Here is a 26,230-nt window from a genome sequence, read left to right as displayed (position 1 = left end):
AGGGTGAGGGGTTCTGTTATAGGGATGATAGGGTGAGGGGTTCTGTTATAGGGGTGATAGGGTGAGGGGTTCTGTTATAGGGGTGATAGGGTGAGGGGTTCTATTATAGGGGGAGGGGTTCTGTTATAGTGTGAGGGGTTTTGTTATACGAGTGATAGGGTGAGGGGTTCTGTTATAGGGTGAGAGGTTCTTTTATAGGGTGAGGGGTCCTGTTATAGGGGTGATGGAGTGAGGGGTTCTGTTATAGGGCGAGGGGTCCTGTTATAGGGGTGATAGGGTGAGGGGTTCTGTTATAGGGGTGATAGGGTGAGGGTTGCTGTTATAGGGGTGATAGGGTGAGGGGTTCTGTTATAGGATGAGAGGTTCTTTTATAGGGTGAGGGGTCCTGTTATAGGGGTGATGGGGTGAGGGGTTCTGTTATAGGGTGAGGGGTCCTGTTATAGGGGTGATAGGGTGAGGGGTTCTGTTATAGGGGTGATAGGGTGAGGGATCCTGTTATGGGGGTGATAGGGTGAGGGGTTCTGTTATAGGGCGAAGGATTCTGTTATAGGGTGAGGGATCCTGTTATAGAGTGAGGGGTCCTGTTACAGGGTGAGGGGTCCTGTTATAGGGGTGATAGGGTGAGGGGTTCTGTTATAGGGGTGATAGGGTGAGGGGTTCTGTTATAGGGGTGATAGGGTGAGGGTTGCTGTTATAGGGGTGATAGGGTGAGGGGTTCTGTTATAGGGTGAGAGGTTCTTTTATAGGGTATGGGGTCCTGTTATAGGGGTGATGGGGTGAGGGGTTCTGTTATAGGGTGAGGGGTCCTGTTATAGGGGTGATAGGGTGAGGGGTTCTGTTATAGGGTGAGGGGTTCTGTTATAGTGTGAGGGGTCTTGTTATAGGGGTGATAGGGTGATGGATTCTGTTATAGGGTGATGGGTTCTGTTATAGGGTGAGGGGTCCTGTTATAGGGTGAAGGGTTCTGTTATATGGATGATAGGGTGAGGGATTCTGTTATAGGGTGATAGGGTGAGGGGTCCTGTTATTGGGGTGATAGGGTGAGGGGTTCTATTATAGGGTGAGGGGTTCTGTTATAGGGGTGATAGGGTGAGGGGTTCTGTTATAGGGCGAAGGGTTCTGTTACAGGGTGAGGGGTTCTGTTACAGGGTGAGGGGTCCTGTTATAGGGGAGGGGTCATGTTACAGGGTGAGGACTCAGCTCAGATTGCAGCTGTTATTCCCTTTCCTTATTCAGATTATCTCTCTTCCTCTCCTTCCTTCCCTGTCTGACTCTCACATCCTCCCCGCACCCTCCCCGCACCCTCCCTCTCTTCCTCTCTCTCTTCTGTCACAGACAAACTTTTACTGCTCAGGAACTCATAGGGACGCAGTGACAGAGAGGCAGAGACAGTGACAGAGAGGCAAAGACAGTGACAGAGAGGCAGAGACAGTAACAGAGAGGCAGAGAGACAGAGAGACAAAGTGACAGAGACAGAGAGATGGAGAGACAGTGACAGAGACAGTGACAGAGAGATACAGGGACAGAGGGACAAAGTGACAGAGAGAGTGACAGAGAGACAAAGAGAGAGACACAGAGACAGTGAAAAAGAGGGACATAGTGACAGAAAGACACAGTGACAGAGATACGGGACAGACATAGGAACATAGTGACAGAGGGACAGAATGACAGAGAGATAGTGACAGAGAGACAAAGAGATACAGTGACAGAGAGACAAAGAGATACAGTGACAGAGAGATGGGACAGACATAGGGACATAGTGACAGAGACAGAGAGACACAATGACAGAGATACAGTGACAGAGAAACAGAGACAGGGACAGACAGCGGGAGACTGTGACAGGCAGAGGGTGACACAGGGACAGACAGGGGGAGACTGTGACAGGCAGAGGGTGACACGGGGAGACTGTGACAGGCAGAGGGTGACTGACAGGCAGAGGGTGACACAGAGACAGACAGGGGGAGACTGTGACATGCAGAGGGTGACACAGGGACAGACAGGGGGAGACTGTGACAGGCAGAGGGTGACACAGGGACAGACAGGGGGAGACTGTGACAGGCAGAGGGTGACACAGGGGCAGACAGGGGGAGACTGTGACAGGCAGAGGGTGACACAGGGACAGACAGGGGGAGACTGTGACAGGCAGAGGGAGACTGTGACAGGCAGAGGGTGACACAGGGACAGACAGGGGGAGACTGTGACAGGCAGAGGGTGACACAGGGACAGACAGGGGGAAACTGTGACAGGCAGAGGGTGACACAGGAACAGACAGGGGAAACTGTGACAGGCAGAGGGAGACTGACAGGCAGAGGGTGACACAGGGACAGACAGAGGGAGACTGTGACAGGCAGAGGGTGACACAGGGACAGACAGAGGGAGACTGTGACAGGCAGAGGGTGACACAGGGACAGACAGGGGGAGACTGTGACAGGCAGAGGGAGACTGACAGGCAGAGGGTGACACAGGGACAGACAGGGGGAGACTGTGACAGGCAGAGGGAGACTGTGACAGGCAGAGGGAGACTGTGACAGGCAGAGGGAGACTGTGACAGGCAGAGGGAGACTGTGACAGGCAGAGGGTGACACAGGGACAGACAGAGGGAGACTGTGACAGGCAGAGGGTGACACAGGGACAGACAGAGGGAGACTGTGACAGGCAGAGGGTGACACAGGGACAGACAGAGGGAGACTGTGACAGGCAGAGGGTGACACAGGGACAGACAGAGGGAGACTGTGACAGGCAGAGGGTGACACAGGGACAGACAGAGGGAGACTGTGACAGGCAGAGGGTGACACAGGGACAGACAGGGGGAGACTGTGACAGGCAGAGGGAGACTGACAGGCAGAGGGTGACACAGGGACAGACAGGGGGAGACTGTGACAGGCAGAGGGAGACTGTGACAGGCAGAGGGAGACTGTGACAGGCAGAGGGAGACTGTGACAGGCAGAGGGAGACTGTGACAGGCAGAGGGTGACACAGGGACAGACAGAGGGAGACTGTGACAGGCAGAGGGTGACACAGGGACAGACAGAGGGAGACTGTGACAGGCAGAGGGTGACACAGGGACAGACAGAGGGAGACTGTGACAGGCAGAGGGTGACACAGGGACAGACAGAGGGAGACTGTGACAGGCAGAGGGTGACACAGGGACAGACAGAGGGAGACTGTGACAGGCAGAGGGTGACACAGGGACAGACAGGGGGAGACTGTGACAGGCAGAGGGAGACTGACAGGCAGAGGGTGACACAGGGACAGACAGGGGGAGACTGTGACAGACAGAGGGAGACTGTGACAGGCAGAGGGTGACACAGGGACAGACAGAGGGAGACTGTGACAGGCAGAGGGTGACACAGGGACAGACAGGGGGAGACTGTGACAGTCAGAGGGTGACACAGGGACAGACAGGGGGAGACTGTGACAGGCAGACAGACATGAAGGGTGCCAAAAACTGACAGATATGCTGACTGAGTGATAGGGTGACTGACAGACAAGGTGACAGTTTGAGGTTCCCTGACAGGGGACATGCATCTGACCCCAGGGGGAGCTCCGGATTGGTCCCCGGACCCCCGGGCTCTGAAAGTGACAGTTGGGGGACACTGCGCCCAGAGACAGTTCAAAGCAGCGGTGACACCAGGAGCCATGAAGTCAGTTATCTGTCTGGATCTGCTGTGTCTGTGTGTGGGTGAGTTTGTCACAATGTCACTGTGCTGTGTCTGTGTGTGAGTCTGTCACAATGTCACTGTGCTGTGTCTGTGTGTGAGTCTGTCACAATGTCACTGTGCTGTGTCTGTGTGTGTGTGAGTCTGTCACAATGTCACTGTGCTGTGTGTCTGTGTGTGAGTGTCACAATGTCACTGTGCTGTGTCTGTGTGTGGGTGTGTCTGTCACAATGTCACTGTGCTGTGTCTGTGTGTGTGTGAGTCTGTCACAATGTCACTGTGCTGTGTGTGTGTGTGTGTGTGTGTGTGTGTGTGTGTGTGTGTGTGTGTGTGTGTCTGTGTGTGGGTGAGTCTGTCACAATGTCACTGTGCTGTGTCTGTGTGTGTGTCTGTCACAATGTCACTGTGCTGTGTCTGTGTGTGGGTGAGTTTGTCACAATGTCACTGTGCTGTGTCTGTGTGTGAGTCTGTCACAATGTCACTGTGCTGTGTCTGTGTGTGAGTCTGTCACAATGTCACTGTGCTGTGTCTGTGTGTGTGTGAGTCTGTCACAATGTCACTGTGCTGTGTGTCTGTGTGTGAGTGTCACAATGTCACTGTGCTGTGTCTGTGTGTGTGTGAGTCTGTCACAATGTCACTGTGCTGTGTGTGTGTGTGTGTGTGTGTGTGTGTGTGTGTGTGTGTGTGTGTGTGTGTGTGTGTGTGTGTGTGTGTGTGTGTGTGTGTGTGTGTGTGTGTCTGTGTGTGGGTGAGTCTGTCACAATGTCACTGTGCTGTGTCTGTGTGTGTGTCTGTCACAATGTCACTGTGTTGTGTCTGTGTGTGTCTGTCACAATGTCACTGTGCTGTGTCTGTGTGTGTGAGTCTGTCACAATGTCACTGTGCTGTGTCTGTGTGTGTGTGTGTGTCTGTCACAATGTCACTGTGCTGTGTCTGTGTGTGTGTGTGTGTGTGTCTGTCACAATGTCACTGTGCTGTGTCTGTGTGTGAGTCTGTCACAATGTCACTGTGTTGTATCTGTGTGTGTGTGTGTGTGAGTCTGTCACAATGTCACTGTGTTGTGTCTGTGTGTGTGTCTGTCACAATGTCACTGTCCCTGTGTTGTGTCTGTGTGTGGGTGAGTCTGTCACTGTGTTGTGTCTGTGTGTGTGAGTCTGTCACAATGTCACTGTGTTGTGTCTGTGTGTGTGAGTCTATCACAATGTCACTGTGTTGTGTATGTGTGTGAGTCTGTCACAATGTCACTTTGCTGTGTCTGTGTGTGTGAGTCTGTCACAATGTCACTGTGTTGTGTCTGTGTGTGTGAGTCTGTCACAATGTCACTATGTTGTGTCTGTGTGTGTGAGTCTGTCACAATGTCACTGTGTTGTGTATGTGTGTGAGTCTGTCACAATGTCACTTTGCTGTATCTGTGTGTGTGAGTCTGTCACAATGTCACTGTGTTGTGTGTGTGAGTCTGTCACAATGTCACTGTGTTGTGTCTGTGTGTGTGAGTCTGTCACAATGTCACTGTGTTGTGTCTGTGTGTGTGAGTCTGTCACAATATCGCTGTGCTGTGTCTGTGTGTGTGAGTCTGTCACAATGTCACTGTGTTGTGTCTGTGTGTGTGAGTCTGTCACAATGTCACTGTGTCTGTGTGTGAGTCTGTCACAATATCACTGTGTTGTGTATGTGTGTGTGAGTCTGTCACAATGTCACTGTGTTGTGTATGTGTGTGTCTGTCACAATGTCACAATGTCACTGTGCTGTGTGTGTGAGTCTGTCACAATGTCACTGTGTCTGTGTGTGTGAGTCTGTCACAATGTCACTTTGCTGTGTCTGTGTGTGAGTCTGTCACAATGTCACTGTGTTGTGTCTGTGTGTGTGAGTCTGTCACAATATCGCTGTGCTGTGTCTGTGTGTGTGAGTCTGTCACAATGTCACTGTGTTGTGTCTGTGTGTGTGAGTCTGTCACAATGTCACTGTGTTGTGTCTGTGTCTGTGAGTCTGTCACAATATCGCTGTGCTGTGTCTGTGTGTGTGAGTCTGTCACAATGTCACTGTGTCTGTGTGTGAGTCTGTCACAATATCACTGTGTTGTGTATGTGTGTGTGAGTCTGTCACAATGTCACTGTGTTGTGTATGTGTGTGTCTGTCACAATGTCACAATGTCACTGTGCTGTGTCTGTGTGTGTGAGTCTGTCACAATGTCACTGTGTCTGTGTGTGTGAGTCTGTCACAATGTCACTGTGCTGTGTCTGTGTGTGTGAGTCTGTCACAATGTCACTGTGTTGTGTATGTGTGTGTCTGTCACAATGTCACAATGTCACTGTGCTGTGTCTGTGTGTGTGTGAGTCTGTCACAATGTCACTGTGTTGTGTGTGTGAGTCTGTCACAATGTCACTGTGTTGTGTCTGTGTGTGTGAGTCTGTCACAATGTCACTGTGTTGTGTCTGTGTGTGTGAGTCTGTCACAATATCGCTGTGCTGTGTCTGTGTGTGTGAGTCTGTCACAATGTCACTGTGTTGTGTCTGTGTGTGTGAGTCTGTCACAATGTCACTGTGTCTGTGTGTGAGTCTGTCACAATATCACTGTGTTGTGTATGTGTGTGTGAGTCTGTCACAATGTCACTGTGTTGTGTATGTGTGTGTCTGTCACAATGTCACAATGTCACTGTGCTGTGTCTGTGTGTGTGAGTCTGTCACAATGTCACTGTGTCTGTGTGTGTGAGTCTGTCACAATGTCACTTTGCTGTGTCTGTGTGTGTGAGTCTGTCACAATGTCACTGTGTTGTGTCTGTGTGTGTGAGTCTGTCACAATATCGCTGTGCTGTGTCTGTGTGTGTGAGTCTGTCACAATGTCACTGTGTTGTGTCTGTGTGTGTGAGTCTGTCACAATGTCACTGTGTTGTGTCTGTGTCTGTGAGTCTGTCACAATATCGCTGTGCTGTGTCTGTGTGTGTGAGTCTGTCACAATGTCACTGTGTCTGTGTGTGAGTCTGTCACAATATCACTGTGTTGTGTATGTGTGTGTGAGTCTGTCACAATGTCACTGTGTTGTGTATGTGTGTGTCTGTCACAATGTCACAATGTCACTGTGCTGTGTCTGTGTGTGTGAGTCTGTCACAATGTCACTGTGTCTGTGTGTGTGAGTCTGTCACAATGTCACTGTGCTGTGTCTGTGTGTGTGAGTCTGTCACAATGTCACTGTGTTGTGTATGTGTGTGTCTGTCACAATGTCACAATGTCACTGTGCTGTGTCTGTGTGTGTGTGAGTCTGTCACAATGTCACTGTGTCTGTGTGTGTGAGTCTGCCACAATGTCACTGTGCTGTGTCTGTGTGTGTGAGTCTGTCACAATGTCACTGTGTTGTGTCTGTGTGTGAGTCTGTCACAATGTCACAATGTCACTGTGCTGTATCTGTGTGTGTGAGTCTGTCACAATGCCGCTGTGCTGTGTCTGTGTGTGGGTGAGTCTGTCACAATGTCACCGTGTCTGTGTGTGTGAGTCTGTCACAATGTCACTGTGCTGTGTCTGTGTGTGTGAGTCTGTCACAATGTCACCGTGTCTGTGTGTGAGTCTGTCACAATGTCACTGTGCTGTATTTGTATGTGTGTGGGTGAGTCTGTCACAATGTCACTGTGCTGTATTTGTATGTGTGTGTGTGAGTCTGTCACAATGTCACTGTGTTGTGTCTGTGTGTGTGAGTCTGTCACAATGTCACCGTGTCTGTGTGTGAGTCTGTCACAATGTCACTGTGCTGTGTCTGTGTGTGTGAGTCTGTCACAATGTCACCGTGTCTGTGTGTGATTCTGTCACAATGTCACTGTGCTGTGTCTGTGTGTGTGAGTCTGTCACAATGCCGCTGTGCTGTGTCTGTGTGTGTGAGTCTGTCACAATGTCACCGTGTCTGTGTGTGAGTCTGTCACAATGTCACTGTGCTGTGTCTGTGTGTGTGAGTCTGTCACAATGTCACTGTGTTGTGTATGTGTGTGTCTGTCACAATGTCACTGTGCTGTGTCTGTGTGTGTGAGTCTGTCACAATGTCACTGTGTCTGTGTGTGTGAGTCTGTCACAATGTCACTTTGCTGTGTCTGTGTGTGTGAGTCTGTCACAATGTCACTGTGTTGTGTCTGTGTGTGTGAGTCTGTCACAATGTCACTGTGTTGTGTCTGTGTGTGTGAGTCTGTCACAATATCGCTGTGCTGTGTCTGTGTGTGTGAGTCTGTCACAATGTCACTGTGTTGTGTCTGTGTGTGTGAGTCTGTCACAATGTCACTGTGTCTGTGTGTGAGTCTGTCACAATATCACTGTGTTGTGTATGTGTGTGTGAGTCTGTCACAATGTCACTGTGTTGTGTATGTGTGTGTCTGTCACAATGTCACAATGTCACTGTGCTGTGTCTGTGTGTGTGAGTCTGTCACAATGTCACTGTGTCTGTGTGTGTGAGTCTGTCACAATATCACTGTGCTGTGTCTGTGTGTGTGAGTCTGTCACAATGTCACTGTGTTGTGTATGTGTGTGTCTGTCACAATGTCACAATGTCACTGTGCTGTGTCTGTGTGTGTGAGTCTGTCACAATGTCACTGTGTCTGTGTGTGTGAGTCTGCCACAATGTCGCTGTGTCTGTGTGTGTGAGTCTGTCACAATGTCACTGTGTTGTGTCTGTGTGTGAGTCTGTCACAATGTCACAATGTCACTGTGCTGTGTCTGTGTGTGTGAGTCTGTCACAATGCCGCTGTGCTGTGTCTGTGTGTGGGTGAGTCTGTCACAATGTCACCGTGTCTGTGTGTGTGAGTCTGTCACAATGTCACTGTGCTGTGTCTGTGTGTGTGAGTCTGTCACAATGTCACTGTGTTGTGTCTGTGTGTGAGTCTGTCACAATGTCACAATGTCACTGTGCTGTGTCTGTGTGTGTGAGTCTGTCACAATGCCGCTGTGCTGTGTCTGTGTGTGGGTGAGTCTGTCACAATGTCACCGTGTCTGTGTGTGTGAGTCTGTCACAATGTCACTGTGCTGTGTCTGTGTGTGTGAGTCTGTCACAATGTCACCGTGTCTGTGTGTGAGTCTGTCACAATGTCACTGTGCTGTATTTGTATGTGTGTGGGTGAGTCTGTCACAATGTCACTGTGCTGTATTTGTATGTGTGTGTGTGAGTCTGTCACAATGTCACTGTGTTGTGTCTGTGTGTGTGAGTCTGTCACAATGTCACCGTGTCTGTGTGTGAGTCTGTCACAATGTCACTGTGCTGTGTCTGTGTGTGTGAGTCTGTCACAATGTCACCGTGTCTGTGTGTGAGTCTGTCACAATGTCACTGTGCTGTGTCTGTGTGTGTGAGTCTGTCACAATGCCGCTGTGCTGTGTCTGTGTGTGTGAGTCTGTCACAATGTCACCGTGTCTGTGTGTGAGTCTGTCACAATGTCACTGTGCTGTGTCTGTGTGTGTGAGTCTGTCACAATGTCACTGTGTTGTGTATGTGTGTGTCTGTCACAATGTCACTGTGCTGTGTCTGTGTGTGTGAGTCTGTCACAATGTCACTGTGTCTGTGTGTGTGAGTCTGTCACAATGTCACTTTGCTGTGTCTGTGTGTGTGAGTCTGTCACAATGTCACTGTGTTGTGTCTGTGTGTGTGAGTCTGTCACAATGTCACTGTGTCTGTGTGTGTGAGTCTGTCACAATATCGCTGTGCTGTGTCTGTGTGTGTGAGTCTGTCACAATGTCACTGTGTTGTGTCTGTGTGTGTGAGTCTGTCACAATGTCACTGTGTCTGTGTGTGAGTCTGTCACAATATCACTGTGTTGTGTATGTGTGTGTGAGTCTGTCACAATGTCACTGTGTTGTGTATGTGTGTGTCTGTCACAATGTCACAATGTCACTGTGCTGTGTCTGTGTGTGTGAGTCTGTCACAATGTCACTGTGTCTGTGTGTGTGAGTCTGTCACAATATCAATGTGCTGTGTCTGTGTGTGTGAGTCTGTCACAATGTCACTGTGTTGTGTATGTGTGTGTCTGTCACAATGTCACAATGTCACTGTGCTGTGTCTGTGTGTGTGTGAGTCTGTCACAATGTCACTGTGTCTGTGTGTGTGAGTCTGCCACAATGTCACTGTGCTGTGTCTGTGTGTGTGAGTCTGTCACAATGTCACTGTGTTGTGTCTGTGTGTGAGTCTGTCACAATGTCACAATGTCACTGTGCTGTGTCTGTGTGTGTGAGTCTGTCACAATGCCGCTGTGCTGTGTCTGTGTGTGGGTGAGTCTGTCACAATGTCACCGTGTCTGTGTGTGTGAGTCTGTCACAATGTCACTGTGCTGTGTCTGTGTGTGTGAGTCTGTCACAATGTCACCGTGTCTGTGTGTGAGTCTGTCACAATGTCACTGTGCTGTATTTGTATGTGTGTGGGTGAGTCTGTCACAATGTCACTGTGCTGTATTTGTATGTGTGTGTGTGAGTCTGTCACAATGTCACTGTGTTGTGTCTGTGTGTGTGAGTCTGTCACAATGTCACCGTGTCTGTGTGTGAGTCTGTCACAATGTCACTGTGCTGTGTCTGTGTGTGTGAGCCTGTCACAATGTCACCGTGTCTGTGTGTGAGTCTGTCACAATGTCACTGTGCTGTGCCTGTGTGTGTGAGTCTGTCACAATGCCGCTGTGCTGTGTCTGTGTGTGTGAGTCTGTCACAATGTCACCGTGTCTGTGTGTGAGTCTGTCACAATGTCACTGTGCTGTGTCTGTGTGTGTGAGTCTGTCACAATGTCACTATGCTGTGTGTGTGTGGGTGAGTCTGTCACAATGTCACTGTGCTGTATTTGTATGTGTGTGTGTGAGTCTGTCACAATGTCACTGTGTTGTGTCTGTGTGTGTGAGTCTGTCACAATGTCACTGTGTTGTGTCTGTGTGTGTGTGTGTCACAATGTCACTGTGCTGTGTCTGTGTGTGTGAGTCTGTTACAATGTCACAGTCACCATGCTGTGTCTGTGTGTGTGAGTCTGTCACAATGTCACTGTGCTGTGTGTGTGGGGGGTGAGTCTGTCACACTGTCACTGTGCTGTATTTGTTTGTGTGTGAGTCTGTCACAATGTCACTGTGTTGTGTCTGTGTGTGTGTGAGTCTCACAATGTCACTGTGCTGTGTCTGTGTGTGTGAGTCTGTCACAATGTCACTGTGTTGTGTCTGTGTGTGTGTGTCTGTCACAATGTCACTGTGCTGTGTCTGTGAGTCTGTCACAATGTCACTGTGTTGTATCTGTGTGTGTGAGTCTGTCACAATGTCACTGTGTTGTGTCTGTGTGTGTGAGTCTGTCACAATGTCACTGTGCTGTATTTGTGTGTGTGTGAGTCTGTCACAATGTCACTGTGTTGTGTCTGTGTGTGAGTCTGTCACAATGTCACTGTGTTGTGTCTGTGTGTGGGTGAGTCTGTCACAATGTCACTGTGCTGTGTCTGTGTGTGTGAGTCTGTCACAATGTCACTGTGTTGTGTCTGTGTGTGTGTGTGTCACAATGTCACTGTGCTGTGTCTGTGTGTGTGAGTCTGTCACAATGTCACAGTCACTGTGCTGTGTCTGTGTGTGGGTGAGTCTATCACAATGTCACTGTGTTGTGTCTCTGTGTGTGTGTGTTTGTGTGTGTGAGTCTGTCACAATGTCACTGTGTTGTGTCTGTGTGTGTGAGTCTGTCACAATGTCACTGTGTTGTGTCTCTGTGTGTGTGAGTCTGTCACAAGTGTCACTGTGCTGTGTCTGTGTGTGTGAGTCTGTCACAATATTACTGTCACTGTGCTGTGTCTGTGTGTGTATGTGAGTCTGTCACAATGTCACTGTGTTGTGTCTGTGTGTGTGAGTCTGTCACAATGTCACTGTGTCTGTGTGTGAGTCTGTGACAATATCACTGTGTTGTGTATGTGTGTGTGAGTCTGTCACAATGTCACTGTGTTGTGTATGTGTGTGTCTGTCACAATGTCACAATGTCACTGTGCTGTGTCTGTGTGTGTGAGTCTGTCACAATGTCACTGTGTCTGTGTGTGTGAGTCTGTCACAATATCACTGTGCTGTGTCTGTGTGTGTGAGTCTGTCACAATGTCACTGTGTTGTGTATGTGTGTGTCTGTCACAATGTCACAATGTCACTGTGCTGTGTCTGTGTGTGTGTGAGTCTGTCACAATGTCACCGTGTCTGTGTGTGTGAGTCTGTCACAATGTCACTGTGCTGTGTCTGTGTGTGTGAGTCTGTCACAATGTCACTGTGTTGTGTCTGTGTGTGAGTCTGTCACAATGTCACAATGTCACTGTGCTGTGTCTGTGTGTGTGAGTCTGTCACAATGTCACTGTGTTGTGTCTGTGTGTGAGTCTGTCACAATGTCACAATGTCACTGTGCTGTGTCTGTGTGTGTGAGTCTGTCACAATGCCGCTGTGCTGTGTCTGTGTGTGGGTGAGTCTGTCACAATGTCACCGTGTCTGTGTGTGTGAGTCTGTCACAATGTCACTGTGCTGTGTCTGTGTGTGTGAGTCTGTCACAATGTCACCGTGTCTGTGTGTGAGTCTGTCACAATGTCACTGTGCTGTATTTGTATGTGTGTGGGTGAGTCTGTCACAATGTCACTGTGCTGTATTTGTATGTGTGTGTGTGAGTCTGTCACAATGTCACTGTGTTGTGTCTGTGTGTGTGAGTCTGTCACAATGTCACCGTGTCTGTGTGTGAGTCTGTCACAATGTCACTGTGCTGTGTCTGTGTGTGTGAGTCTGTCACAATGTCACCGTGTCTGTGTGTGTGAGTCTGTCACAATGTCACTGTGCTGTGTCTGTGTGTGTGAGTCTGTCACAATGTCACCGTGTCTGTGTGTGAGTCTGTCACAATGTCACTGTGCTGTATTTGTATGTGTGTGGGTGAGTCTGTCACAATGTCACTGTGCTGTATTTGTATGTGTGTGTGTGAGTCTGTCACAATGTCACTGTGTTGTGTCTGTGTGTGTGAGTCTGTCACAATGTCACCGTGTCTGTGTGTGAGTCTGTCACAATGTCACTGTGCTGTGTCTGTGTGTGTGAGTCTGTCACAATGTCACCGTGTCTGTGTGTGAGTCTGTCACAATGTCACTGTGCTGTGTCTGTGTGTGTGAGTCTGTCACAATGCCGCTGTGCTGTGTCTGTGTGTGTGAGTCTGTCACAATGTCACCGTGTCTGTGTGTGAGTCTGTCACAATGTCACTGTGCTGTGTCTGTGTGTGTGAGTCTGTCACAATGTCACTGTGTTGTGTATGTGTGTGTCTGTCACAATGTCACTGTGCTGTGTCTGTGTGTGTGAGTCTGTCACAATGTCACTGTGTCTGTGTGTGTGAGTCTGTCACAATGTCACTTTGCTGTGTCTGTGTGTGTGAGTCTGTCACAATGTCACTGTGTTGTGTCTGTGTGTGTGAGTCTGTCACAATGTCACTGTGTTGTGTCTGTGTGTGTGAGTCTGTCACAATATCGCTGTGCTGTGTCTGTGTGTGTGAGTCTGTCACAATGTCACTGTGTTGTGTCTGTGTGTGTGAGTCTGTCACAATGTCACTGTGTCTGTGTGTGAGTCTGTCACAATATCACTGTGTTGTGTATGTGTGTGTGAGTCTGTCACAATGTCACTGTGTTGTGTATGTGTGTGTCTGTCACAATGTCACAATGTCACTGTGCTGTGTCTGTGTGTGTGAGTCTGTCACAATGTCACTGTGTCTGTGTGTGTGAGTCTGTCACAATATCACTGTGCTGTGTCTGTGTGTGTGAGTCTGTCACAATGTCACTGTGTTGTGTATGTGTGTGTCTGTCACAATGTCACAATGTCACTGTGCTGTGTCTGTGTGTGTGTGAGTCTGTCACAATGTCACTGTGTCTGTGTGTGTGAGTCTGCCACAATGTCACTGTGCTGTGTCTGTGTGTGTGAGTCTGTCACAATGTCACTGTGTTGTGTCTGTGTGTGAGTCTGTCACAATGTCACAATGTCACTGTGCTGTGTCTGTGTGTGTGAGTCTGTCACAATGCCGCTGTGCTGTGTCTGTGTGTGGGTGAGTCTGTCACAATGTCACCGTGTCTGTGTGTGTGAGTCTGTCACAATGTCACTGTGCTGTGTCTGTGTGTGTGAGTCTGTCACAATGTCACCGTGTCTGTGTGTGAGTCTGTCACAATGTCACTGTGCTGTATTTGTATGTGTGTGGGTGAGTCTGTCACAATGTCACTGTGCTGTATTTGTATGTGTGTGTGTGAGTCTGTCACAATGTCACTGTGTTGTGTCTGTGTGTGTGAGTCTGTCACAATGTCACCGTGTCTGTGTGTGAGTCTGTCACAATGTCACTGTGCTGTGTCTGTGTGTGTGAGCCTGTCACAATGTCACCGTGTCTGTGTGTGAGTCTGTCACAATGTCACTGTGCTGTGTCTGTGTGTGTGAGTCTGTCACAATGCCGCTGTGCTGTGTCTGTGTGTGTGAGTCTGTCACAATGTCACCGTGTCTGTGTGTGAGTCTGTCACAATGTCACTGTGCTGTGTCTGTGTGTGTGAGTCTGTCACAATGTCACTATGCTGTGTGTGTGTGGGTGAGTCTGTCACAATGTCACTGTGCTGTATTTGTATGTGTGTGTGTGAGTCTGTCACAATGTCACTGTGTTGTGTCTGTGTGTGTGAGTCTGTCACAATGTCACTGTGCTGTGTCTGTGAGTCTGTCACAATGTCACTGTGTTGTGTCTGTGTGTGTGTGTGTCACAATGTCACTGTGCTGTGTCTGTGTGTGTGAGTCTGTTACAATGTCACAGTCACCATGCTGTGTCTGTGTGTGTGAGTCTGTCACAATGTCACTGTGCTGTGTGTGTGGGGGGTGAGTCTGTCACACTGTCACTGTGCTGTATTTGTTTGTGTGTGAGTCTGTCACAATGTCACTGTGTTGTGTCTGTGTGTGTGTGAGTCTCACAATGTCACTGTGCTGTGTCTGTGTGTGTGAGTCTGTCACAATGTCACTGTGTTGTGTCTGTGTGTGTGTGTCTGTCACAATGTCACTGTGCTGTGTCTGTGAGTCTGTCACAATGTCACTGTGTTGTATCTGTGTGTGTGAGTCTGTCACAATGTCACTGTGTTGTGTCTGTGTGTGTGAGTCTGTCACAATATCGCTGTGCTGTGTCTGTGTGTGTGAGTCTGTCACAATGTCACTGTGTTGTGTCTGTGTGTGTGAGTCTGTCACAATGTCACTGTGTCTGTGTGTGAGTCTGTCACAATATCACTGTGTTGTGTATGTGTGTGTGAGTCTGTCACAATGTCACTGTGTTGTGTATGTGTGTGTCTGTCACAATGTCACAATGTCACTGTGCTGTGTCTGTGTGTGTGAGTCTGTCACAATGTCACTGTGTCTGTGTGTGTGAGTCTGTCACAATATCACTGTGCTGTGTCTGTGTGTGTGAGTCTGTCACAATGTCACTGTGTTGTGTATGTGTGTGTCTGTCACAATGTCACAATGTCACTGTGCTGTGTCTGTGTGTGTGAGTCTGTCACAATGTCACTGTGTCTGTGTGTGTGAGTCTGCCACAATGTCGCTGTGTCTGTGTGTGTGAGTCTGTCACAATGTCACTGTGTTGTGTCTGTGTGTGAGTCTGTCACAATGTCACAATGTCACTGTGCTGTGTCTGTGTGTGTGAGTCTGTCACAATGCCGCTGTGCTGTGTCTGTGTGTGGGTGAGTCTGTCACAATGTCACCGTGTCTGTGTGTGTGAGTCTGTCACAATGTCACTGTGCTGTGTCTGTGTGTGTGAGTCTGTCACAATGTCACTGTGTTGTGTCTGTGTGTGAGTCTGTCACAATGTCACAATGTCACTGTGCTGTGTCTGTGTGTGTGAGTCTGTCACAATGCCGCTGTGCTGTGTCTGTGTGTGGGTGAGTCTGTCACAATGTCACCGTGTCTGTGTGTGTGAGTCTGTCACAATGTCACTGTGCTGTGTCTGTGTGTGTGAGTCTGTCACAATGTCACCGTGTCTGTGTGTGAGTCTGTCACAATGTCACTGTGCTGTATTTGTATGTGTGTGGGTGAGTCTGTCACAATGTCACTGTGCTGTATTTGTATGTGTGTGTGTGAGTCTGTCACAATGTCACTGTGTTGTGTCTGTGTGTGTGAGTCTGTCACAATGTCACCGTGTCTGTGTGTGAGTCTGTCACAATGTCACTGTGCTGTGTCTGTGTGTGTGAGTCTGTCACAATGTCACCGTGTCTGTGTGTGAGTCTGTCACAATGTCACTGTGCTGTGTCTGTGTGTGTGAGTCTGTCACAATGCCGCTGTGCTGTGTCTGTGTGTGTGAGTCTGTCACAATGTCACCGTGTCTGTGTGTGAGTCTGTCACAATGTCACTGTGCTGTGTCTGTGTGTGTGAGTCTGTCACAATGTCACTGTGTTGTGTATGTGTGTGTCTGTCACAATGTCACTGTGCTGTGTCTGTGTGTGTGAGTCTGTCACAATGTCACTGTGTCTGTGTGTGTGAGTCTGTCACAATGTCACTTTGCTGTGTCTGTGTGTGTGAGTCTGTCACAATGTCACTGTGTTGTGTCTGTGTGTGTGAGTCTGTCACAATGTCACTGTGTTGTGTCTGTGTGTGTGAGTCTGTCACAATATCGCTGTGCTGTGTCTGTGTGTGTGAGTCTGTCACAATGTCACTGTGTTGTGTCTGTGTGTGTGAGTCTGTCACAATGTCACTGTGTCTGTGTGTGAGTCTGTCACAATATCACTGTGTTGTGTATGTGTGTGTGAGTCTGTCACAATGTCACTGTGTTGTGTATGTGTGTGTCTGTCACAATGTCACAATGTCACTGTGCTGTGTCTGTGTGTGTGAGTCTGTCACAATGTCACTGTGTCTGTGTGTGTGAGTCTGTCACAATATCACTGTGCTGTGTCTGTGTGTGTGAGTCTGTCACAATGTCACTGTGTTGTGTATGTGTGTGTCTGTCACAATGTCACAATGTCACTGTGCTGTGTCTGTGTGTGTGTGAGTCTGTCACAATGTCACTGTGTCTGTGTGTGTGAGTCTGCCACAATGTCACTGTGCTGTGTCTGTGTGTGTGAGTCTGTCACAATGTCACTGTGTTGTGTCTGTGTGTGAGTCTGTCACAATGTCACAATGTCACTGTGCTGTGTCTGTGTGTGTGAGTCTGTCACAATGCCGCTGTGCTGTGTCTGTGTGTGGGTGAGTCTGTCACAATGTCACCGTGTCTGTGTGTGTGAGTCTGTCACAATGTCACTGTGCTGTGTCTGTGTGTGTGAGTCTGTCACAATGTCACCGTGTCTGTGTGTGAGTCTGTCACAATGTCACTGTGCTGTATTTGTATGTGTGTGGGTGAGTCTGTCACAATGTCACTGTGCTGTATTTGTATGTGTGTGTGTGTGAGTCTGTCACAATGTCACTGTGTTGTGTCTGTGTGTGTGAGTCTGTCACAATGTCACCGTGTCTGTGTGTGAGTCTGTCACAATGTCACTGTGCTGTGTCTGTGTGTGTGAGCCTGTCACAATGTCACCGTGTCTGTGTGTGAGTCTGTCACAATGTCACTGTGCTGTGTCTGTGTGTGTGAGTCTGTCACAATGCCGCTGTGCTGTGTCTGTGTGTGTGAGTCTGTCACAATGTCACCGTGTCTGTGTGTGAGTCTGTCACAATGTCACTGTGCTGTGTCTGTGTGTGTGAGTCTGTCACAATGTCACTATGCTGTGTGTGTGTGGGTGAGTCTGTCACAATGTCACTGTGCTGTATTTGTATGTGTGTGTGTGAGTCTGTCACAATGTCACTGTGTTGTGTCTGTGTGTGTGAGTCTGTCACAATGTCACTGTGCTGTGTCTGTGAGTCTGTCACAATGTCACTGTGTTGTGTCTGTGTGTGTGTGTGTCACAATGTCACTGTGCTGTGTCTGTGTGTGTGAGTCTGTTACAATGTCACAGTCACCATGCTGTGTCTGTGTGTGTGAGTCTGTCACAATGTCACTGTGCTGTGTGTGTGGGGGGTGAGTCTGTCACACTGTCACTGTGCTGTATTTGTTTGTGTGTGAGTCTGTCACAATGTCACTGTGTTGTGTCTGTGTGTGTGAGTCTGTCACAATGTCACTGTGTTGTGTCTGTGTGTGTGTGAGTCTCACAATGTCACTGTGCTGTGTCTGTGTGTGTGAGTCTGTCACAATGTCACTGTGTTGTGTCTGTGTGTGTGTGTCTGTCACAATGTCACTGTGCTGTGTCTGTGAGTCTGTCACAATGTCACTGTGTTGTATCTGTGTGTGTGAGTCTGTCACAATGTCACTGTGTTGTGTCTGTGTGTGTGAGTCTGTCACAATGTCACTGTGCTGTATTTGTGTGTGTGTGAGTCTGTCACAATGTCACTGTGTTGTGTCTGTGTGTGAGTCTGTCACAATGTCACTGTGTTGTGTCTGTGTGTGGGTGAGTCTGTCACAATGTCACTGTGCTGTGTCTGTGTGTGTGAGTCTGTCACAATGTCACTGTGTTGTGTCTGTGTGTGTGTGTCACAATGTCACTGTGCTGTGTCTGTGTGTGTGAGTCTGTCACAATGTCACAGTCACTGTGCTGTGTCTGTGTGTGGGTGAGTCTATCACAATGTCACTGTGTTGTGTCTCTGTGTGTGTGTGTTTGTGTGTGTGAGTCTGTCACAATGTCACTGTGTTGTGTCTGTGTGTGTGAGTCTGTCACAATGTCACTGTGTTGTGTCTGTGTGTGTGAGTCTGTCACAATGTCACTGTGTTGTGTCTCTGTGTGTGTGAGTCTGTCACAAGTGTCACTGTGCTGTGTCTGTGTGTGTGAGTCTGTCACAATATTACTGTCACTGTGCTGTGTCTGTGTGTGTATGTGAGTCTGTCACAATGTCACTGTGTTGTGTATGTGTGAGTCTGTCACAATGTCACAGTCACTGTGCTGTGTCTGTGTGAGTCTGTCACAAGTGTCACTGTAAGTCACTGTGCCGGTCACTATGCTGTGTAAGTGTCACTGTGTCAGTCACTATGCTGTGTGTCACTGTGTCAGTCACTATGCTGTGTAAGTGTCACTGTATCAGTCACTATGCTGTGTAAGTGTCACTGTATCAATCACTATGATGTGTAAGTGTCACTGTGTCAGTCACTATGCTGTGTAAGTGTCACTGTGTCAGTCACTATGCTGTGTAAGTGTCATTGTGTTGGTCACTATGCTGTGTAAGTGTCACTGTGTCAGTCACTATGCTGTGTAAGTAACACTGTGTCAGTCACTATGCTGTGTAAGTGTCACTGTGTCAGTCACTATGCTGTGTAAGTAACACTGTGTCAGTCACTATGCTGTGTAAGTGTCACTGTGTCAGTCACTATGCTGTGTAAGTGTCACTGTGTCAGTCACTGTGCTGTGTAAGTGTCACCGTGTCAGTCACTATGCTGTGTAAGTGTCACCGTGTCAGTCACTATGCTGTGTAAGTGTCACTGTGTCAGTCACTATGCTGTGTAAGTGTCACTGTGTCGGTCACTATGCTGTGTATGTGTCACTGTCAGTCACTATGCTGTGTAAGTGTCACTGTATCAATCACTATGATGTGTAAGTGTCACTGTGTCAGTCACTATGCTGTGTAAGTGTCACTGTGTCGGTCACTATGCTGTGTATGTGTCACTGTCAGTCACTATGCTGTGTAAGTGTCACTGTATCAATCACTATGCTGTGTAAGTGTCACTGTATCAATCACTATGCTGTGTAAGTGTCACTGTGTCAATCACTATGGTGTGTAAGTGTCACTGTGTCAGTCACTGCTGTGTAAGTGTCACTGTGTCAGTCACTATGCTGTGTAAGTATCACCGTGTCAGTCACTATGCTGTATAAGTGTCACTGTGTCAGTCACTATGCTGTGTAAGTGTCACTGTGTCAGTCACTCTGCTGTGTAAGTGTCACTGTGTCAGTCACTACGCTGTGTAAGTGTCACTGTGTCAGTCACTATGCTGTGTAAGGGTCACTGTGTCAGTCACTATGCTGTGTAAGTGTCACTGTGTCAGTCACTATGCTGTGTAAGTGTCACTGTGTCAGTCACTATGCTGTGTAAGGGTCACTGTGTTAGTCACTACGCTGTGTAAGTGTCACTGTGTCAGTCACAACGCTGTGTAAGTGTCACTGTGTCAGTCACTATGCTGTGTAAGTGTCACTGTGTCAGTCACTATGCTGTGTAAGGGTCACTGTGTCAGTCACTACGCTGTGTAAGTGTCACTGTGTCAGTCACAACGCTGTGTAAGTGTCACTGTGTCAGTCACTATGCTGTGTAAGTGTCACTGTGTCGGTCACTATGCTGTATAAGTGTCACTGTGTCAGTCACAACGCTGTGTAAGTATCACCGTGTCAGTCACTATGCTGTGTAAGTGTCACTGTGTCAGTCACTGTGCTGTGTAAGTGTCACTGTGTCGGTCACTATGCTGTGTAAGTATCACTGTGTCAGTCACTATGCTGTGTAAGTATCACTGTGTCGGTCACTATGCTGTATAAGTGTCACTGTGTCAGTCACTATGCTGTGTAAGTGTCACTGTGTCAGTGACTATGCTGTGTAAGTGTCACTGTGTCAGTCACTCTGCTGTGTAAGTGTCACTGTGTCAGTCACTATGCTGTGTAAGTGTCACTGTGTCAGACACTATGCTGTGTAAGTGTCACTGTGTCAGTCACTATGCTGTGTAAGTATCACTGTGTCGGTCACTATGCTGTGTAAGTATCACCGTGTCAGTCACTATGCTGTGTAAGTGTCACTGTGTCAGTCACTGCTGTGTAAGTGTCACTGTGTCAGTCACTATGCTGTATAAGTGTCACTGTGTCAGTCACTATGCTGTGTAAGTGTCACTGTGTCAGTCACTATGCTGTGTAAGTGTCACTGTGTCAGTCACTATGCTGTGTAAGTGTCACTGTGTCAGTCACTATGCTGTGTAAGTGTCACTGTGTCAGTCACTGTGCTGTGTAAGTGTCACTGTGTCGGTCACTATGCTGTGTAAGTGTCACTGTGTCTGTCACTGTGCTGTGTAAGTGTCACTGTGTCAGTCACTATGCTGTGTAAGTGTCACTGTGTCAGTCACTATGCTGTGTAAGTGTCACTGTGTCAGTCACTATGCTGTGTAAGTGTCATTGTGTCGGTCACTATGCTGTGTAAGTGTCACTGTGTCAGTCACTATGCTGTGTAAGTGTCACTGTGTCAGTCACTATGCTGTGTAAGTAACACTGTGTCAGTCACTGTGCTGTGTAAGTGTCACTGTGTCAGTCACTGTGCTGTGTAAGTATCACCGTGTCAGTCACTACGCTGTGTAAGTGTCACTGTGTCAGTCACTACGCTGTGTAAGTGTCACTGTGTCAGTCACTCTGCTGTGTAAGTGTCACTGTGCCGGTCACTATGCTGTGTAAGTATCACCGTGTCAGTCACTATGCTGTGTAAGTATCACTGTGCCGGTCACTATGCTGTGTAAGTAACACTGTGTCAGTCACTACGCTGTGTAAGTGTCACTGTGTCAGTCACTATGCTGTGTAAGGGTCACTGTGTCAGTCACTATGCTGTGTAAGTGTCACTGTGTCAGTCACTATGCTGTGTAAGTGTCACTGTGTCAGTCACTCTGCTGTGTAAGTGTCACTGTGTCAGTCACTACACTGTGTCAGTCACTATGCTGTGTAAGTGTCACTGTGTCAGTCACTCTGCTGTGTAAGTGGCACTGTGTCAGTGACTATGCTGTGTAAGTGTCACTGTGTCAGTCACTATGCTGTGTAAGGGTCACTGTGTCAGTCACTATGCTGTGTAAGTGTCACTGTGTCAGTCACTATGCTGTGTAAGTGTCACTGTGTCAGTCACTATGCTGTGTAAGTGTCACTGTGTCAGTCACAACGCTGTGTAAGTGTCACTGTGTCAGTCACTATGCTGTGTAAGTGTCACTGTGTCGGTCACTATGCTGTATAAGTGTCACTGTGTCAGTCACAACGCTGTGTAAGTATCACCGTGTCAGTCACTATGCTGTGTAAGTGTCACTGTGCTGTGTAAGTGTCACTGTGTCAGTCACAACGCTGTGTAAGTGTCACTGTGTCAGTCACTATGCTGTGTAAGTGTCACTGTATCAATCACTATGCTGTGTAAGTGTCACTGTGTCAGTCACTATGCTGTGTAAGTGTCACTGTGTCAGTCACAACGCTGTGTAAGTGTCACTGTGTCAGTCACTATGCTGTGTAAGTGTCACTGTGTCAGTCACTGTGCTGTGTAAGTGTCACTGTGTCGGTCACTATGCTGTGTAAGTATCACCGTGTCAGTCACTATGCTGTGTAAGTGTCACTGTGTCAGTCACTATGCTGTGTAAGTGTCACTGTGTCAGTCACTATGCTGTGTAAGTGTCACTGTGTCAGTCACTATGCTGTGTAAGTGTCACTGTGTCAGTCACTATGCTGTGTAAGTGTCACTGTGTCAGTCACTATGCTGTGTAAGTGTCACTGTGTCAGTCACTGTGCTGTGTAAGTGTCACTGTGTCAGTCACTATGCTGTATAAGTGTCACTGTGTCAGTCACTATGCTGTGTAAGTGTCACTGTGTCGGTCACTATGCTGTGTAAGTGTCACTGTGTCGGTCACTATGCTGTGTAAGTGTCACTGTGTCAGTCACTATGCTGTGTAAGTGTCACTGTGTCAGTCACTACGCTGTGTAAGTGTCACTGTATCAATCACTACGCTGTGTAAGTGTCACTGTGTCGGTCACTATGCTGTGTAAGTGTCACTGTTTCGGTCACTATGCTGTGTAAGTGTCACCGTGTCAGTCACTATGCTGTGTAAGTGTCACTGTGTCGGTCACTATGCTGTGTAAGTGTCACTGTGTCGGTCACTATGCTGTGTAAGTGTCACTGTGTCAGTCACTATGCTGTGTAAGTGTCACTGTGTCAGTCACTACGCTGTGTAAGTGTCACTGTATCAATCACTATGCTGTGTAAGTGTCACTGTGTCAGTCACTATGCTGTGTAAGTGTCACTGTGTCAGTCACTGTGCTGTGTAAGTGTCACCGTGTCAGTCACTATGCTGTGTAAGTGTCACTGTGTCAGTCACTATGCTGTGTAAGTGTCACTGTGTCAGTCACTATGCTGTGTAAGTGTCACTGTGTCGGTCACTATGCTGTGTAAGTATCACTGTGTCAATCACTACGCTGTATAAGTGTCACTGTGTCGGTCACTATGCTGTGTAAGTGTCACTGTGTCAGTCACTGTGCTGTGTAAGTGTCACTGTGTCAGTCACTATGCTGTGTAAGTGTCACTGTGTCAGTCACTGTGCTGTGTAAGTGTCACTGTGTCAGTCACTGTGCTGTGTAAGTGGCACTGTGTCAGTGACTATGCTGTGTAAGTGTCACTGTGTCAGTCACTATGCTGTGTAAGTGTCACTGTGTCAGTCACTATGCTGTGTAAGTGTCACTGTGTCAGTCACTATGCTGTATAAGTGTCACTGTATCAGTCACTATGCTGTGTAAGTGTCACTGTGTCGGTCACTATGCTGTGTAAGTGTCACTGTGTCAGTCACTATGCTGTGTAAGTGTCACTGTGTCAGTCACTACGCTGTGTAAGTGTCACTGTATCAATCACTATGCTGTGTAAGTGTCACTGTGTCAGTCACTATGCTGTGTAAGTGTCACTGTGTCAGTCACTACGCTGTGTAAGTGTCACTGTGTCAGTCACTATGCTGTGTAAGTGTCACTGTGTCAGTCACTATGCTGTGTAAGTGTCACCGTGTCAGTCACTATGCTGTGTAAGTGTCACTGTGTCAGTCACTATGCTGTGTAAGTATCACTGTGTCAATCACTATGCTGTGTAAGTGTCACTGTGTCAGTCACTATGCTGTGTAAGTGTCACTGTGTCGGTCACTGTGCTGTGTAAGTGTCACCGTGTCGGTCACTATGCTGTGTAAGTGTCACTGTGTCAGTCACTATGCTGTATAAGTGTCACTGTGTCGGTCACTATGCTGTGTAAGTGTCACTGTGTCAGTCACTATGCTGTGTAAGTGTCACTGTGTCAGTCACTATGCTGTGTAAGTGTCACTGTGTCAGTCACTATGCTGTGTAAGTGTCACTGTGTCAGTCACTACGCTGTATAAGTGTCACTGTGTCGGTCACTATGCTGTGTAAGTATCACTGTGTCAGTCACTATGCTGTGTAAGTGTCACTGTGTCAGTCACTATGCTGTGTAAGTGTCACTGTGTCAGTCACTGTGCTGTGTAAGTGTCACTGTGTCAATCACTACGCTGTATAAGTGTCACTGTGTCGGTCACTATGCTGTGTAAGTGTCACTGTGTCAGTCACTATGCTGTGTAAGTGTCACTGTGTCAGTCACTATGCTGTGTAAGTGTCACTGTGTCAGTCACTATGCTGTGTAAGTGTCACTGTGTCAGTCACTATGCTGTGTAAGTATCACTGTGTCAATCACTACGCTGTGTAAGTGTCACTGTGTCAGTCACTACGCTGTGTAAGTGTCACTGTGTCGGTCACTATGCTGTGTAAGTGTCACTGTGTCAGTCACTATGCTGTGTAAGTGTCACTGTGTCAGTCACTGTGCTGTGTAAGTGTCACTGTGTCAGTCACTCTGCTGTGTAAGTATCACTGTGTCAATCACTACGCTGTATAAGTGTCACTGTGTCAGTCACTACGCTGTGTAAGTGTCACTGTGTCAGTGACTACGCTGTATAAGGGTCACTGTGTCAGTCACTGTGCTGTGTAAGTGTCACTGTGTCAGTCACTGTGCTGTGTAAGTGTCACTGTGTCAGTGACTACGCTGTATAAGGGTCACTGTGTCAGTCACTATGCTGTGTAAGTGTCACTGTGTCAGTCACTATGCTGTGTAAGTGTCACTGTGTCAGTCACTATGCTGTGTAAGTGTCACTGTGTCAGTCACTGTGCTGTGTAAGTGTCACTGTGTCAGTCACTGTGCTGTGTAAGTGTCACTGTGTCAGTGACTACGCTGTATAAGGGTCACTGTGTCAGTCACTATGCTTTGTAAGTGTCACTGTGTCAGTCACTATGCTGTGTAAGTGTCACTGTGTCAGTGACTACGCTGTGTAAGTGTCACTGTGTCAGTCACTATGCTGTGTAAGTGTCACTGTGTCAGTGACTACGCTGTATAAGGGTCACTGTGTCAGTCACTATGCTGTGTAAGTGTCACTGTGTCAGTCACTATGCTGTGTAAGTATCACTGTGTCAATCACTACGCTGTATAAGTGTCACTGTGTCAGTCACTACGCTGTGTAAGTATCACTGTGTCAGTCACTATGCTGTGTAAGGGTCACTGTGTCAGTCACTACGCTGTGTAAGTGTCACTGTGTCAGTGACTACGCTGTATAAGGGTCACTGTGTCAGTCACTATGCTGTGTAAGTGTCACTGTGTCGGTCACTATGCTGTGTAAGTGTCACTGTGTCAGTCACTATGCTGTGTAAGTGTCACTGTGTCGGTCACTATGCTGTGTAAGTATCACTGTGTCAATCACTACGCTGTATAAGTGTCACTGTGTCGGTCACTATGCTGTGTAAGTGTCACTGTGTCAGTCACTGTGCTGTGTAAGTGTCACTGTGTCAGTCACTATGCTGTGTAAGTGTCACTGTGTCAGTCACTGTGCTGTGTAAGTGTCACTGTGTCAGTCACTGTGCTGTGTAAGTGGCACTGTGTCAGTGACTATGCTGTGTAAGTGTCACTGTGTCAGTCACTATGCTGTGTAAGTGTCACTGTGTCAGTCACTATGCTGTGTAAGTGTCACTGTGTCAGTCACTATGCTGTATAAGTGTCACTGTATCAGTCACTATGCTGTGTAAGTGTCACTGTGTCGGTCACTATGCTGTGTAAGTGTCACTGTGTCAGTCACTACGCTGTGTAAGTGTCACTGTGTCAGTCACTACGCTGTGTAAGTGTCACTGTATCAATCACTATGCTGTGTAAGTGTCACTGTGTCAGTCACTATGCTGTGTAAGTGTCACTGTGTCAGTCACAACGCTGTGTAAGTGTCACTGTGTCAGTCACTATGCTGTGTAAGTGTCACTGTGTCAGTCACTATGCTGTGTAAGTGTCACCGTGTCAGTCACTATGCTGTGTAAGTGTCACTGTGTCAGTCACTATGCTGTGTAAGTATCACTGTGTCAATCACTATGCTGTGTAAGTGTCACTGTGTCAGTCACTATGCTGTGTAAGTGTCACTGTGTCGGTCACTGTGCTGTGTAAGTGTCACCGTGTCGGTCACTATGCTGTGTAAGTGTCACTGTGTCAGTCACTATGCTGTATAAGTGTCACTGTGTCGGTCACTATGCTGTGTAAGTGTCACTGTGTCAGTCACTATGCTGTGTAAGTGTCACTGTGTCAGTCACTATGCTGTGTAAGTGTCACTGTGTCAGTCACTATGCTGTGTAAGTGTCACTGTGTCAGTCACTACGCTGTATAAGTGTCACTGTGTCGGTCACTATGCTGTGTAAGTATCACTGTGTCAGTCACTATGCTGTGTAAGTGTCACTGTGTCAGTCACTATGCTGTGTAAGTGTCACTGTGTCAGTCACTGTGCTGTGTAAGTGTCACTGTGTCAATCACTACGCTGTATAAGTGTCACTGTGTCGGTCACTATGCTGTGTAAGTGTCACTGTGTCAG

General features: G+C 47.9%; 1 protein-coding gene across 3 annotated transcripts in view; it reads left to right on the top strand.

The window, feature by feature from the left end:
- The first annotated feature begins 1,342 nt into the window (after nucleotides 1-1,342).
- The window catches only part of LOC142470831 (phospholipid phosphatase 3-like), a 44,348-nt gene continuing 19,460 nt past the window's right edge, over nucleotides 1,343-26,230 (top strand). Inside the window, exon 1 of one of the 3 annotated variants that reach the window (XM_075577603.1) lies at nucleotides 1,343-3,682. In XM_075577603.1, the coding sequence (XP_075433718.1) occupies nucleotides 3,523-3,682 (160 nt within the window). In that variant the 5' untranslated portion in view covers nucleotides 1,343-3,522. The remainder of the gene's footprint in view (nucleotides 3,683-26,230) is intronic. The other 2 variants (XM_075577604.1, XM_075577602.1) reach the window with 2 other exon arrangements.

This window comes from Ascaphus truei, chromosome 20, assembly GCF_040206685.1.
Source record: "Ascaphus truei isolate aAscTru1 chromosome 20, aAscTru1.hap1, whole genome shotgun sequence".
Taxonomy (NCBI): domain Eukaryota; kingdom Metazoa; phylum Chordata; class Amphibia; order Anura; family Ascaphidae; genus Ascaphus; species Ascaphus truei.
Note: the sequence above shows the minus strand (reverse complement) of the source record. Positions and strands in the feature narration are given on the sequence as shown.